Here is a 14,057-nt window from a genome sequence, read left to right on the forward strand (position 1 = left end):
CCTTTGCTCCCCACGTGCATCAATGAGCCTTGGCCGCCCATGGTTCCTTCCTTGGACCACTTTTGATAGATACTGACCACTGCAGACCGGGAACACCACACAAGAGCTGCAGTTTTGGAGATGCTCTGACCCAGTCGTCTAGCCATCACAATTTGGCCCTTGTCAAACTCGCTCAAATCCTTATGCTCGCCCATTTTTCCTGCTTCTAACATCAACTTTGAGGATAAAATGTTCACTTGCTGCCTAATATATCCCACCCACTAACAGGTGCCGTGATGAAGAGATAATCAGTGTTATTCACTTCATCTGTCAGTGGTCACAATGTTATGCCTCATCGGTGTAATTTCTGATTTGTTCATTTTCTTGTACCTTTAAAAAACAAAGAAAATTGTAAATTTTTTCACAGAATAACGTAACTTTATTCTGTACATATAAATAAAATTAAAAGTCGATGCCTGCAATACACCCCACAAAAAAGTTGGGACAGATACATGTTTGCCACTGTGGTCAATCAACTTTCCTATTAATGAGACTTTTTAATGGTTTAGGAACTGAGGACACTAAATGTTCCAGTTGTGCAGGTGAAATTTTTGCCCATCCTCTTCAGCTGCTCAACAGTCGATGGTCACCATAGTGATTCGTTGTCTTCATTATGTGCCAGACATTTTTAACTGGAGGCAGATCTGGACTGCAGGAAGGTCAAACAAGCACATACACTCTTTGTATTTACAAAGCAAAGCTGTTATAGCGTGTGCAGAATGAGATCTGCCGTTGTTTTGATGAAATAATCAAGACGTCTGACGGCCTTGATGGCAACGAATGTCTGTAAGATCCAAATATACGCGTCTAGGTTGATAGTACCCTCACACATGTGCAAGTCATCCATGCCTTTGGCACTGATTGCCCCATACCATAACAGATGTTTACATTTTTGCACTGACTTGTGGACTCATCTGACCACCATCATCTACTGTCTATTAAGCTACCCTCATCTGTTACCATTTCAGTGTAAATTTATATATATATATATATATATATATATATATATATATATATATATATACAGGGGTTGGACAAAATAACTGAAACACCTGGTTTTAGACCACAATAATTTATTAGTACGGTGTAGGGCCTCCTTTTGCGGCCAATACAGCGTCAATCCGTCTTGGAAATGACATATACAAGTCCTGCACAGTGGTCAGAGGGATTTTAAGCCATTCTTCTTGCAGGATAGTGGCCAGGTCACTACGTGATGCTGGTGGAGGAAAACGTTTCCTGACTCGCTTCTCCAAAACACCCCAAAGTGGCTCAATAATATTTAGATCTGGTGACTGTGCAGGCCATGGGAGATGTTCAACTTCACTTTCATGTTCATCAAACCAATCTTTCACCAGTCTTGCTGTGTGTATTGGTGCATTGTCATCCTGATACACGGCACCGCCATTGGATGCACATGGTCCTCCAGAATGGTTCGGTAGTCCTTGGCAGTGACGCGCCCATCTAGCACAAGTATTGGGCCAAGGGAATGCCATGATATGGCGGCCCAAACCATCACTGATCCACCCCCATGCTTCACTGTGGGCATGCAACAGTCTGGGTGGTACGCTTCTTTGGGGCTTCTCCACACCGTAACTCTCCCGGATGTGGGGAAAACAGTAAAGGTGGACTCATCAGAGAACAATACATGTTAAACATTGTCCACAGCCCAAGATTTGCGCTCCTTGCACCATTGAAACCGACGTTTGGCATTGGCACGAGCGACCAAAGGTTTGGCTATAGCAGCCCGGCCGTGTATATCGACCCTGTGGAGCTCCCGACGGACAGTTCTGGTGGAAACAGGAGAGTTGAGGTGCACATTTAATTCTGCCGTGATTTGGGCAGCCGTGGTTTTATGTTTTTTGGATACAATCCGGGTTAGCACCCGAACATCCCTTTCAGACAGCTTCCTCTTGCGTCCACAGTTAATCCTGTTGGATGTGGTTTGTCCTTCTTGGTGGTATGCTGACATTACCCTGGATACCGTGGCTCTTGATACATCACAAAGACTTGCTGTCTTGGTCACAGATGCGCCAGCAAGACGTGCACCAACAATTTGTCCTCTTTTGAACTCTGGTATGTCACCCATAATGTTGTGTGCATTGCAATATTTTGAGCAAAACTGTGCTCTTACCCTGCTAATTGAACCTTCACACTCTGCTCTTACTGGTGCAATGTGCAATTAATGAAGATTGGCCACCAGACTGGTCCAATTTAGCCATGAAACCTCCCACACTAAAATGACAGGTGTTTCAGTTATTTTGTCCAACCCCTGTATATATATATATATATATATATATATATATATATATATATATATATATATATATATATATATATATATATATATATATTGTTTATGCATTTCTCCCCCTTTTCGCCTAACGTTTTAGTGTTTCCAATTACCCAGTTGCGTTATGCTTCCTCTATACTGGTTGAAGAGAGCGAGACTGACACATGCCCCCTCCGACTAGTAGCCGACTGCATCTTTTCACCTGCACAAGGTGAGTTCATATGCAGATCAGCTTCGTGTACGGAGAGCCACACCCTGATTAAAGCATTATTCCTCGGCTCTATGCAGGCGCCATCAATCAGTTAGTAGACGTCGCAATTGCCTCAGTTAGAAGTCCTTGTCCAGCTCCCTCACTGTATGAACCACAGGCAATGGATGTTCATGTACGAGCCCAGCCACATGGCAGAGCTGGGTTTTGAACCGTCGTGATCGAAATGTCAGCTCTGGTGTGCTAGTGTGTTTTACTGTTGTGGTTTACACAGTCAGATGCTCTCTACATGTTCAACATATTACCCTGGCATCATTAAAAACTAAATACAAGATTGTTAAAAGTCTGAACAAATAATAAAGCAAAGTTCATCTGAGGCAATTCACATAATAAACTTCACAATGATGTTGTTGCCAGTAGTAGAAATGATACATGTAGCATTTCTGTTTGCACTGGAAATGTTCCAGTATTCTTTAACAAACAATGAACTACAACTATAACCACAAGTTTTTTTCCGTCTTGTTGGAACAGTTCCTGTTTTCAAACGTGTCTTCAAAAATATAAAAAATGTGTTAAGTGTATCAGAAATGTAACACACACCTGATGGTGAAATGTGTGCCCCCTCTTTACAGGGACACTTCTTACAGGCTGTACCTTTATACACACAATACATTTGGCAGTACACCAGTAATAAGAAGTAAGGAATTTTATCCAGTGTTATCAAACTGTCAAAATAAAGAATGGTTTTAGGCACAACATTCAACCCAAAAAGCAGTTTTAGGGACACACACACTAGAGTGTGTTCGAGAGGTGAAGACAAGAGTGCAGGCAGGGTGGAGTGTATTGCACAGAGTGCCAGGAGTGATTTGTGATAGAAGGCTCTCTGCCCGAGTGCCATTTGTAGCACGTGCAGAATCAGGCCTGGAATTATCTTGCTGAAACAATTAGGGATTTCCCAGGAAAAGACGTTGCCTTGATGGCAGGCGCTGAGGTGTCCACATGCAATGACAGATGTTGCATCTTTTACTGCCACGTGGACTTTCAGTGCATCTGAGATGAGCTTGGGCCCAGAAACTCAGCAGCATGAGTTTTAAACAGCGGTGAGCTGTGTTAAGTAAAGTACAGTTTTCCAAAGTACTTCTGAGCCTATGTCCCTAAGAGTTTTTCATCCATTGCCAACTGAAGGCTCAAACGTCAGGTACTTTTGAGAGTGCTGCCTGGCCTTGCCCTACATTAACTAAGATCAATCCAAATTCCCTGGATCTTTTCACAGTTTTATGTATGATAGATGGAGAAAGTTCTTTTTTTTTCCTCTCACAAACTCTGGCACAATGTAGCAGGACAGGACCAACATTTGCTTGTGAACTAATTTTTTATTTTTTATTTTTTAAACTTTTCACTCCTATTTTCCAGTAATGCTGGTCAGCTGAAACATTAAAAGTCTTTTCTTATTGAATCTCAGCTCTGCCATCCGGCTGGACGGCTATATGAACATATGAAGTTTGGCTGTTGTTCATACAGGGAGGGAGCCAGACAGGGACCTCATGACTGATGCAGTTACAACCTCTTCTGGCTGATTGATGGTGTCTGCACAGAGTTGAGGGATGATGTGATCAGGGTGTGGCTCTCCGTGCACAAGGCTGATTTGCATACAAACGCCTTGTGCAGGTGACAAGATGCAGTCAGGTACTGGGCATGTGTCGGAGGGGGCGTGTCAGTTTGCTCTCCTCAATCGGGGCGGGGGTCAGCACCAGTAGAAAGGAAACATAACGCAATTAGGTAAAAATCGGGAGAAAAACTTTATTTTAGTTGAATAAAGGTTCATTATAATTAATAAATCGCAGATTCTTGTTATTGCATTTTAGAAATGGGGTTTTAAATTGAAAAAGCTGATCTACAAATTATTTACAAAGGTGATTATCAACAAATGTGATGTGAATTTGCATTCTTGGACTGTCCACAGTATATTGTTACATCATTAGAGACGAAGCTGTAATCTTACACCAGTCAGAGCTCCGAATGTAATTTAAATTTAGATTAACTTGGTTGATGATGTGCTTCTGCTTGTTTGTGTAAAATACTTTATTCCTATTTTATTTTTTAGATCTCTGGGTCATGAAAACATCCCTCACGGTAGTAAATGGTACAGAAGCATTTCATGTTTTCTCTTCACTTTAAACTGACATGGTGGACAATTTTTAAAGCTGTTATAGCCACAGTAAACAAACATAAGTGCAGTCCCACGACATTTGTACTGCAAAAGCACTGAACCGCGGTAATGTTTACAGACGCACATACACAAGATCACAGCTGAACAGTCTGTATGTGAGTGAGGGAATGCTAGATCAGATAGAAGAAGAAGATAGGCCCCTTGTCGCACGTACCGAGTCATGTGTGGGCAACGAGAGGCTGCTGGCCCTCATGTCCTCCGCGTCCGGCACCATGTTATCTTTCTCGTCCCCCGGGGAGGGTGGAGAGCTCTGAGCTGAGCATGTGCTCACTAGATCAGGCAGGCTGCTCGATGGGTACTTGTGGAAGTCCACTTCAGATTCATTCTGGACGTAGCAGAGAAATTGGAAAGCAAAGGGAAGTTTAAAAAATATGGTTAAATATGCAACACCACATTTTTATGCTAACAGTTTACAATTTTTATGCTTAACCCTTTGATGCACAAGCTAAGCAAACCCCTTCTAATGCACAACATGGGTCAAAAATGACCCATATTCATCCATTCAAGAATATTTTCATATGCACATTTGTCAGTTATTCATGTATTTACTGTCTTAGCTAATAAAAGCTATCTATACTAGAATTCAAGAGCCTAATCTTTGGTTGTCTTTCAAAAGATCAGTAAATATGTTTCTGACTACAAACACTTACAAATGTCAGTAGTTCCTGTCAAATTCCATAGTATTTTTGACCCATGTTGTGCATTAGAAGGGTAGTGATACAAAAATGATTTTTATTAAAAAAGCAAAAAATATAAAACTGAAATAAGGATTTGTGATGATCAAAAACAAGTTAACTGAAAAATTCATGGAAGCTTGAATGACGAAATTATTTTATTGCAAAGATATAGAAAATAAAAACTCAGTTGGGTCACTTTTGACCCAGGTTGTGCATCAAGGGTTAACAGTTTATGCTGCCAGACACATAATGGGGTCCCTACTACCAATCAAGCACTGTTTGAATGCCAAAGATATAGGTTGTGTTTGGTATAGTTTTTGACCATTTCCGGCCACTCTTATCCATTTTATATTATCTACTTCCACCATGATAATGTCACAAAGCATGCGACATCTCAGACTAATTTAGCAGCATTAAGTTAACTGTACGCACTTACAGCTCTGGAAAAAATAAGAAACCACTTCAAAATTATTAGTTTCTCTAGTTTTACAATTTGTGTTTAACCAAAATGAGCAGTGTTGTTTTATTCTATAAACTACTGGAAACATTTCTCCCAAATTCCAGATAAAAATATTGTATTTTAGAGCATCTTTTCATTTAGAAAATGACTAATGGTCAAAATAACAAAACAGTTACAAAAAATTCAGAACACAATGCAAAGAAAACAAGCTCATATTCATTTTTAAACAACACAGTACTAATATTACAACTTAGGAGGAGTCCAGAAATCAATATTTCGTAGAATAACCCTGATTTTTAATCACAGCTTTCATGCGTCTTGGCATGCTTTCCACCAGTCTTTTACATTACTGTTGGGTAACTTGACGCTTGACTTTCGCCCTCTGCCAGTCTGTAGCTTTGTTGTTCCCATGTGTTTGCTGCTTGACCTTGTTCTTATGAACCGCTGTTTTTGAAATTTTCAGCAACCTGACGCTCACTGTATCCCTCTGCCAGTACAGCTAGTATTGAACCCTTCTTTTCCTCACTAAGAACCTTTCTTTTCAACTCTTTTGGCATGGTCTGTAGTTGTATTTTGACTACACTTAATTTTTGGGTAGTACTAGCACTGCTTTTGCCATCCAGCTGGTTCTATAACAAGAGAATAGTGCTGACAGCAGCAGTGGTTTTTATACTATTGTACTGCTAATGCTCATATACCTGTACTGTACACTTTGAAAATATAACAACTGTGACACTGTATTTACACTGTTTACAATACTTACTTAATTTGCACACTTGACCTGGTTTACCTCTACATACTGAACACTACCAATGAATGCACACAAAACAGCTAAGCAGCAGTCGCTAAGACTACATATTTATATCTAATATAATGTACACTTTAATACTACCTCTGACCCTGCACATATTCTGTATTAACTGTCTGTGCACCTTTGTATTTTTCAGCTTATGTGTTTTGCACTATTGTCCTTTATATAAAGACATGGTGGTGTTGTAGGGTGACACACCGATGACCTAATTCAGGACCCAAGTGCTAATTTGATGCTAGGCTGTAGAGCAGTGGTCCCCAACCACCAGGCTGCAGACCGGTACCGGTCTGTGGGTCATTTATTACCGGGCCACACAGAAAGAATAAATAATTAGAGATTGCTACAAGACCAATTATATTTCCAATTAAAACTCCTCGGGTTTTATTGTCTCCAATCACCACTAGGTGGGAGCAGCGTCTCATTGCATCGAAAAACTTTTACTATGGAAGCACTTCGGTAACACTAATTTTCAATTCTATAGTTATTCTATTTTAGACCCCCCCGCCCCCGCTGGTCAGTGAAATTCTATCTTGTATGAAACCGGTCCGTGGCTGTAGAGGGTCGAGAACGAGCACTCTACATCGTACACAAACTGGCTGCTCAACAAAAAAAAACGAAGAAGCTGAGCGACAAAAGCTGAGAAACGAACCAAAGGAAAAGAAGTCTGCCGGCAAACCCAAAACAGCTAAAATTAAAGAGGAGAGATTGTGCTACCAAATACAACAAATTAGGTACTTGGTCCCTCAGAATGCAGACTGATGCTTCTCATTTAAATTCCAACTAAATGTAAAGACACAAGATTCAGCAGAATCAAGTCGCTGCCTCATTTAGTGCAACTCGCTTGGAAAAGGAATCAATTCACTTGAATCACTGATCCACTTGAGCACTTGCATAGAGCAGAGGAAGTATTTATTTTAATGAAGAGAACAGGGCGGCACGGTGGCTCAGTGGATAGCACTGTTCCCTCACAACTAGAAGGTCCTGGGTTTGATTCCCAGGTGGAGCCGTCTGGGTCCTTTCTGTGTGGAGTTTGCATGTTCTCCCTGTGTCTGTGTGGGTTTCCCCCAGGAGCTCTGGTTTCCTCCTCCGAATTGGGGATACTAAATTGTCCATGACTGTGTCTGACATTAAACTTGGGCTGATGAGTCTTGTGTGGCCAGTAACAACCTGTCCTGTCATTAATGTAACCAAAGTGTGTAAAACATGACGGTAATCCTAATAAAATAAATAAATAATGAAGATAGCACCTGAATTGGCACCTACCACTGAGCACTGGACTGAAAATCTTGTTTTTGTCATATTAATCTCAGAGCTGATACAATCATGTGGATGCTGTATTTATTTACTTAAGTGTTATTAAAAAAGCATTAAAAATATAGTTTTACACTTTCCTGACATGCCACAGTGCTGTTACTAGCAAGTAATCCTTGATAATACTTAATAAATAAAAATATCTCATTTGCTTAATTTATTTAGACTTTCTTAAGCATTTGGATAGTCTAACATCCCTGATTAATAATAAAATAAAAGAATTTCTTTTTGTTCTGATCAAACGTACCCTGCTGGCCACCACCAGCTCCACAAGCCCTGCAGCAGAACGGAGGACAGCAACTGCCTCCTGATGCGAGAGGCCAACCAAAGAGTGACCGTTGATCATCAGCAGCTCATCTCCTGTCTTCAATCGTCCATCCCTTAAACAAAAAGAAACGTATTATTAATAACTGATTATTTTAATTGATTCGTTTTAACCAGTTTGATGCACAGCTAATGTTACTTTAAGGTACAGAATTCTATCATTTGTTCTTGTATCATTTGAGATTTACAGCTGCTAGATTCCACTACATACAGAGCTATAAAAAAAGTATTTGCCCCCATCTGTAACAACTGTTATCAAACGTTTGCGATAACTTGGGACAAATCTTTAACATTACTGTTGATAAATTCCGGCCCAACTGTTGTTTGGAGAATTGTTTTAATTTAACTTCATTAAAGGGTTTTGAATGTAAACTACCCATGTAAAGTCCTGCCTGGCATGGCACCTGGCATCCTGTTCTTATGATGGAATGCAGTGTTTGCTTTATGCCAGATATAACGGGTCTTGGGGGTCATTTAGATGCGTTTTGCAAAATCTTAGACAAGACTTTGTGTTCTTTTTGTTCAGCAATGGTTTGTGCCTTTACCACTGTTCCAAGTTTTCTCCACTGGTGAATGGCTATTGCTGTTGTTCACTGGAGTCCCAAAGCCTTATCAATGGCTGTGTAACCCTTTTTAGACAGATTTTAGGCAGATTTCAATGACTTGGTTTTACATCTGTACTTAAATCTCATTAAACATCATCTGTCTAGCAAGCTGCTTTTGAGACCTCTAGGCTGTTCACATTGCCAGACAGTTTCTATTTAAGTGATGTTTAGATACAGCACATATGGAAGTCATGATGCCGGGGTGTGAGTAGGGAAACTGAACCCAACTGAACCCAATTATCTATCAATTATTAGCTAAGTAGGCAATACTTTTTTTTCAAAGAGCCATTTTTCAATAAACCATCATTTGAAAAAAGCATTTTCTTATATTAAAAGTAGTTTGATCTGAAACATTTACATTTTCGGCATTCAGCAGACGCTTTTATCCAAAGCAACTATATTCAAATTAAATAAATTCATTTTAAAAAAACAAACTGAACACGTTGAGTTTAAGAGTACAAATTTCTTGACGAATATTTTGAGTTTAGGGGACGTTGAGTTACAAGGTACCACTGTACTTCTTAACACAAGCTAATCAAAATCATAAGGTCCTTCTTTTCTGATCTCTGGATACTGATGGTTGATCATAGGAGCTATGAATTTTTTTAACGTTGTGGCAAGTCATTGCAAGTATAATATAAACCACTAATGATACTAATGTTTCCACCCTGTGCTAAAATGAGCTACAGATACCCCCAACATAATGAAAACATCAGAGATCTTATGTTTCTTTATTGCCTACAGTACAGAATGTAGCCGAGTTCAATATGTGGATTTGTTCTGTTTACTGAAAGGTTCTACATACCTTTCTACACTGACATGTTAATTCATAACCACAAGGCCCAATCATGGCAGTCATGCTTAACCACATTAAAAACAACCCACCAGAACATAGACGCTCAGAAAGCTGCACAGATTTCCTTTAGATCGAGTCTTTTATTCATTATTTATTCATTTTTCTTCTTTTCCGTTAAAAAGGGACTGTGTTTTCATAAAAGTTAACCTAAAACGAATCACCTAAGGGGATCTATTTAAATGTTTTACTAAAAATAATCTTAATCCTAATCTTTTTTAGTTGTTAGGCTTTCACAAACCTCTGCCAGTGCACGCTTTAATGATTTGCAAAGAGAAGCAAGTCAGCAAATTCCAGAACACATCAGAGCTTCAAACACAGCCTGGGTTTCAGTGTCGTCTGCAAGATTTTACGTTTCAGCCCTGTACATTTGATCCTGTTGTTTATGATACTATTTGTGGAGCAAAATGAGGAAAATACTGTTGAGTCTCTAAGAAATATAAGGAATTTTAAAGAGAAGTGCCTTATTTCACAGCAGTCATTAAATTAAACTCATAAATTAAATGATAGAATAAATGGAAGCTACAATACACAGCACAGCTACCTTAACAGTTGAATGTAAACCAAGAACATTCAGCGACGGTGTGAGACGGTTCTGTCTCAAAGACGAAAATAATCGTCCGTGTTTTGACAAGATTCTGCAATTTTAAAACAGGGCCTAGTGGTTAAGGTACTGGTCCAGTAATCAAAAGGTCGCTGGTTCAAGCCTCACCACTGCCTGGTTGCCACTCTTCAATCTAGTCACATCTAATTACCCGATTATGATTCATCTCTACTGCTGCCGACCTCCACTCCTGACCGAGGTGAGCTGCAACAGTCACATGCCCACACGCCCCCTCCAACACATGTGCAGTACCGACCCATCTTTTCGTATATGGGTCGGACTGATCCCCACATTAGGGTGGCATGGTGGCTCAGTGGGTAGCACTGTCGCCTCACAGCAATAAGGTCCTGGATTGGGTCCTTTTTGTGTAAAGTTTGCATGTTCTCCCCGTGTCTGCGTGGGTTCCCTCCGGGAGCTCCGGTTTCCTCCCACAGTCCAAAAACATGCAGTCAGGTTAATAGGAGACAATGAATTGCCCTAAAGGTGAATGGGTGTGTGTATGTGTGTCTGCCCTGCGATGGACTGGCGCACCGTCCACTGATCAGCCATAACATTAAAACCACCTCCTTGTTTCTACACTCACTGTCCATTTTATCAGCTCCACTTACCATATAGAAGCACTTTGTAGTTCTACAATTACTGACTGTAGTCCATCTGTTTCTCTGCATGCTTTGTTAGCCTGCTTTCATGCTGTTCTTCAATGGTCAGGACCCCCACAGAGCAGGTATTATTTAGGTGGTGGATCATTGCAGTGACACTGACATGGTGGTGGTGTGTTAGTGTGTGTTGTGCTGGTATGGAGTGGATAAGACACAGCAGCGCTGCTGGAGTTTTTAAACACCTCACTGTCACTGCTGGACTGAAAATAGTCCACTAACCAAAAATATCCAGCCAACAGTGCACCGTGGGCAGCATCCTGTGACCACTGATGAAGATCTCAAAGATGACCGACTCAAACAGCAGCAATAGATGAGCGATCGTCTCTGACTTTACATCTACAAGGTGGACCAACTAGGTAGGAGTGTCTAATAGAGTGGACAGTGAGTGGACATGATTTTTAAAAACTCCATCAGTGCTGCTGTGTCTGATCCACTTATACCAGCACAACACACACTAACACACCACCACCATGTCAGTGTCACTGCAGTGCTGAGAATGATTCACCACCTAAATAATACCTGCTCTAGTGGTCCTGTGGGGGTCCTGACTATTAAAGGACAGCATGAAAGCATGCAAAATGTATGTAGAGAAACAGATGGACTACAGTGAGTAATTGTAGAACTACAAAGTGCTTCTATATGGTAAGTGGAGCTGATAAAATAGACAGTGTGTGTTAATCGGTTGATCGGTGTATATTATGCAAGAATTTGAGGTGTATTTGGCTGACAATTCTGGTGCCTAATACTTATAATACGCCTAAAAAATGATAACATGCTTTAGTCAAAAGCCCAAGCTAACCAAACTTGGCAATGTTTAATACTAATGAATAAATAATACCACCCCATAATATTCTTTTAAAGTGTGTAGTGTCATACAGCTGTGAATCAGTTCCAGCATGAATCTCAGTGGCTTTGAAGACCTATAGAGTGCACTTGAGAACCCACATCACTGCATATGAATAAAAAAGGATGGTAGACACGACAGTGCCTGAGTAGCACTTGAGCTGGCAGACAGAGCAGAAAAATAGAAGTTACCTTTGTGCAGCTCCGCCCTTCTCTACGTGGGCTACAATAATGCCGTGTGGAGAACGTTTCGAGCCGCGGCCACCTGTGATCTGGATGCCCAGTCCATCTCGGCCCTTCAGCATGTGCATCTTCCAGATATTACTGCTCTCTCTGGTCTGAAAGAAAGAACGATGGGTGTAAATTAAAAAGACACTTATAAGAGTAGAGACATATTTACATAACAGAGAAACTAAAAAAAAAGACTCATAAATAAATAGTAAACCTTTACTTACACAGTTAATACTGTAAACCTGTAAAAGTTCATATAATTTACTAGCTGTACTTTTAAATACTTTTGAATAGGCTTGTTCAGTGGCTGTAAGAGTAGGTGACGGTGTATGACAGTCCTGACCAGTATAAATAGGCCGCTACTAATTTCAGGGGAAAATGTGCTTAATTTTATGTCATTAAATTACCCTGATAAACCAAATGATAGATTAAATAGAAGTTACAATACACACCACAGCTCTCTAACGGTTGAATGTAAACCATGAATATTTACCGACTGTGTGAAGCTTCATGTTCTGTTTCAAAATCAAAAATACTTCATCACGGCACCTGTTAGTGGGTGGGATATATTAGGCAGCAAGTGAACATTTTATCCCCAAAGCTGATGTGTTAGAAGCAGGAAAAATGGGCAAGCATAAGGATTTGAGCGAGTTTGACAAGGGCCAAATTGTGATGGCTAGACGACTCGGTCAGAGCATCTCCAAAACTGCAGCTCTTGTGGGGTGTTCCCCATCTGCAGTGCTTAATATCTATCAAAAGTGGTCCAAGGAAGGAACAGTGGTAAACCGGCGACAGGGTCATTGATGCACGTGGGGAGAGAAGGCTGGCCCGTGTGGTTTGATCCAACAGACGAGCAAAAGCAAAAATGCTTCAGGAATGGTTTGAGGAGCACAATTGGATCTCAATCCAATCGAGCATCTGTGGGATGTGCTGGACAAACAAGTCTGATCCATGGAGGCTCCACCTCACAACTTACAGGAGTTAAAGGATCTGCTGCTGACATCTTGGTGCCAGATTTCACAGCACACCGTCAGGGGTCTAGTGGAGTCCATGCCTCGACGGGTCAGGGCTGTTTTGGCAGCAAAAGGGGGACCATCACAATATTAGGAAGGTGGTCATAATGTTATCTGTGTATATTATTATAAATACATATGACCAGGGTTTTGTACGTGTTTTTTAACCCACAATTTGTCCAAGATTTTTACTGTGACCCAGGCAACACAAACAATGCATCAAAACAAAACAAAATATACTTAATTAATGAAATTCAATCTGGTCCCACTGTGGTTTACAAGGTCTAATGTAAAGTCTCCACAAGGGGATGTTCATGTACAAGTTCATTTCGTGTTTATGTGTGTTTTAAAATTCGTTTATTTAATTATTATTATTTTTCTATGCAACCCTGCATTAGACCATGAATGTCTTTGATTCACCAACAAACTTCCACTAGCACACAAGCCTTCGTCTTGGTTCTTTATTCTAGTTTGTGAGCTGTGTTCTGATTGGTCTATCAAAGACACACTTTGGTTGCATTCATGACAGGACAGGTAGATACTGGTTACACAATATTCATCAATTCAAGTTTTTAATATCAAACACAATCATGGACAATTTTGCATCTCCAATTCACCTCATTTGCACGTCTTTGGACTGTAGCTCCTGGAGGAAACCCACACAGACACAGGGAGAACATGCAAACTCCACACAGAAAGGACCCAGACCGCTCCACCTCAGAATCAAACCCGAGACCTTCTTTCTGTGAGGCGACAGTGCTACCCACCAAGCCACTGTGCCGCCCTTGGCTCTATATTTTCTACATTGTGTGAAGCCAAGAGAGAATCAGTCTCTAGATACATCAGTCAGACCATGATATAATTACAGACCATGAGAACTAAACCCCAGATCTCACAAG

The 14,057-nt window shown here is 40.6% G+C and overlaps 1 protein-coding gene across 3 annotated transcripts in view; it reads right to left on the minus strand.

The window, feature by feature from the left end:
• The window catches only part of pdzd2 (PDZ domain containing 2), a 112,681-nt gene that overhangs the window by 39,444 nt on the left and 59,180 nt on the right, over positions 1–14,057 (minus strand). For 2 of the 3 annotated variants that reach the window (XM_063017505.1, XM_063017506.1), the window contains exons 3-5: positions 12,107–12,252; positions 8,274–8,406; positions 4,922–5,092 (exon numbers count right to left, since the gene is read on the minus strand). In XM_063017505.1, coding sequence (XP_062873575.1) covers positions 4,922–5,092; positions 8,274–8,406; positions 12,107–12,252 — 450 coding nt within the window. Of the gene's footprint in view, positions 1–4,921; positions 5,093–8,273; positions 8,407–10,049; positions 10,084–12,106; positions 12,253–14,057 lie in introns of those variants that run through there. The other variant, XM_063017507.1, reaches the window with a different exon arrangement.

Source organism: Trichomycterus rosablanca, chromosome 21 (assembly GCF_030014385.1).
Source record: "Trichomycterus rosablanca isolate fTriRos1 chromosome 21, fTriRos1.hap1, whole genome shotgun sequence".
Classification (NCBI taxonomy): Eukaryota; Metazoa; Chordata; class Actinopteri; order Siluriformes; family Trichomycteridae; genus Trichomycterus; species Trichomycterus rosablanca.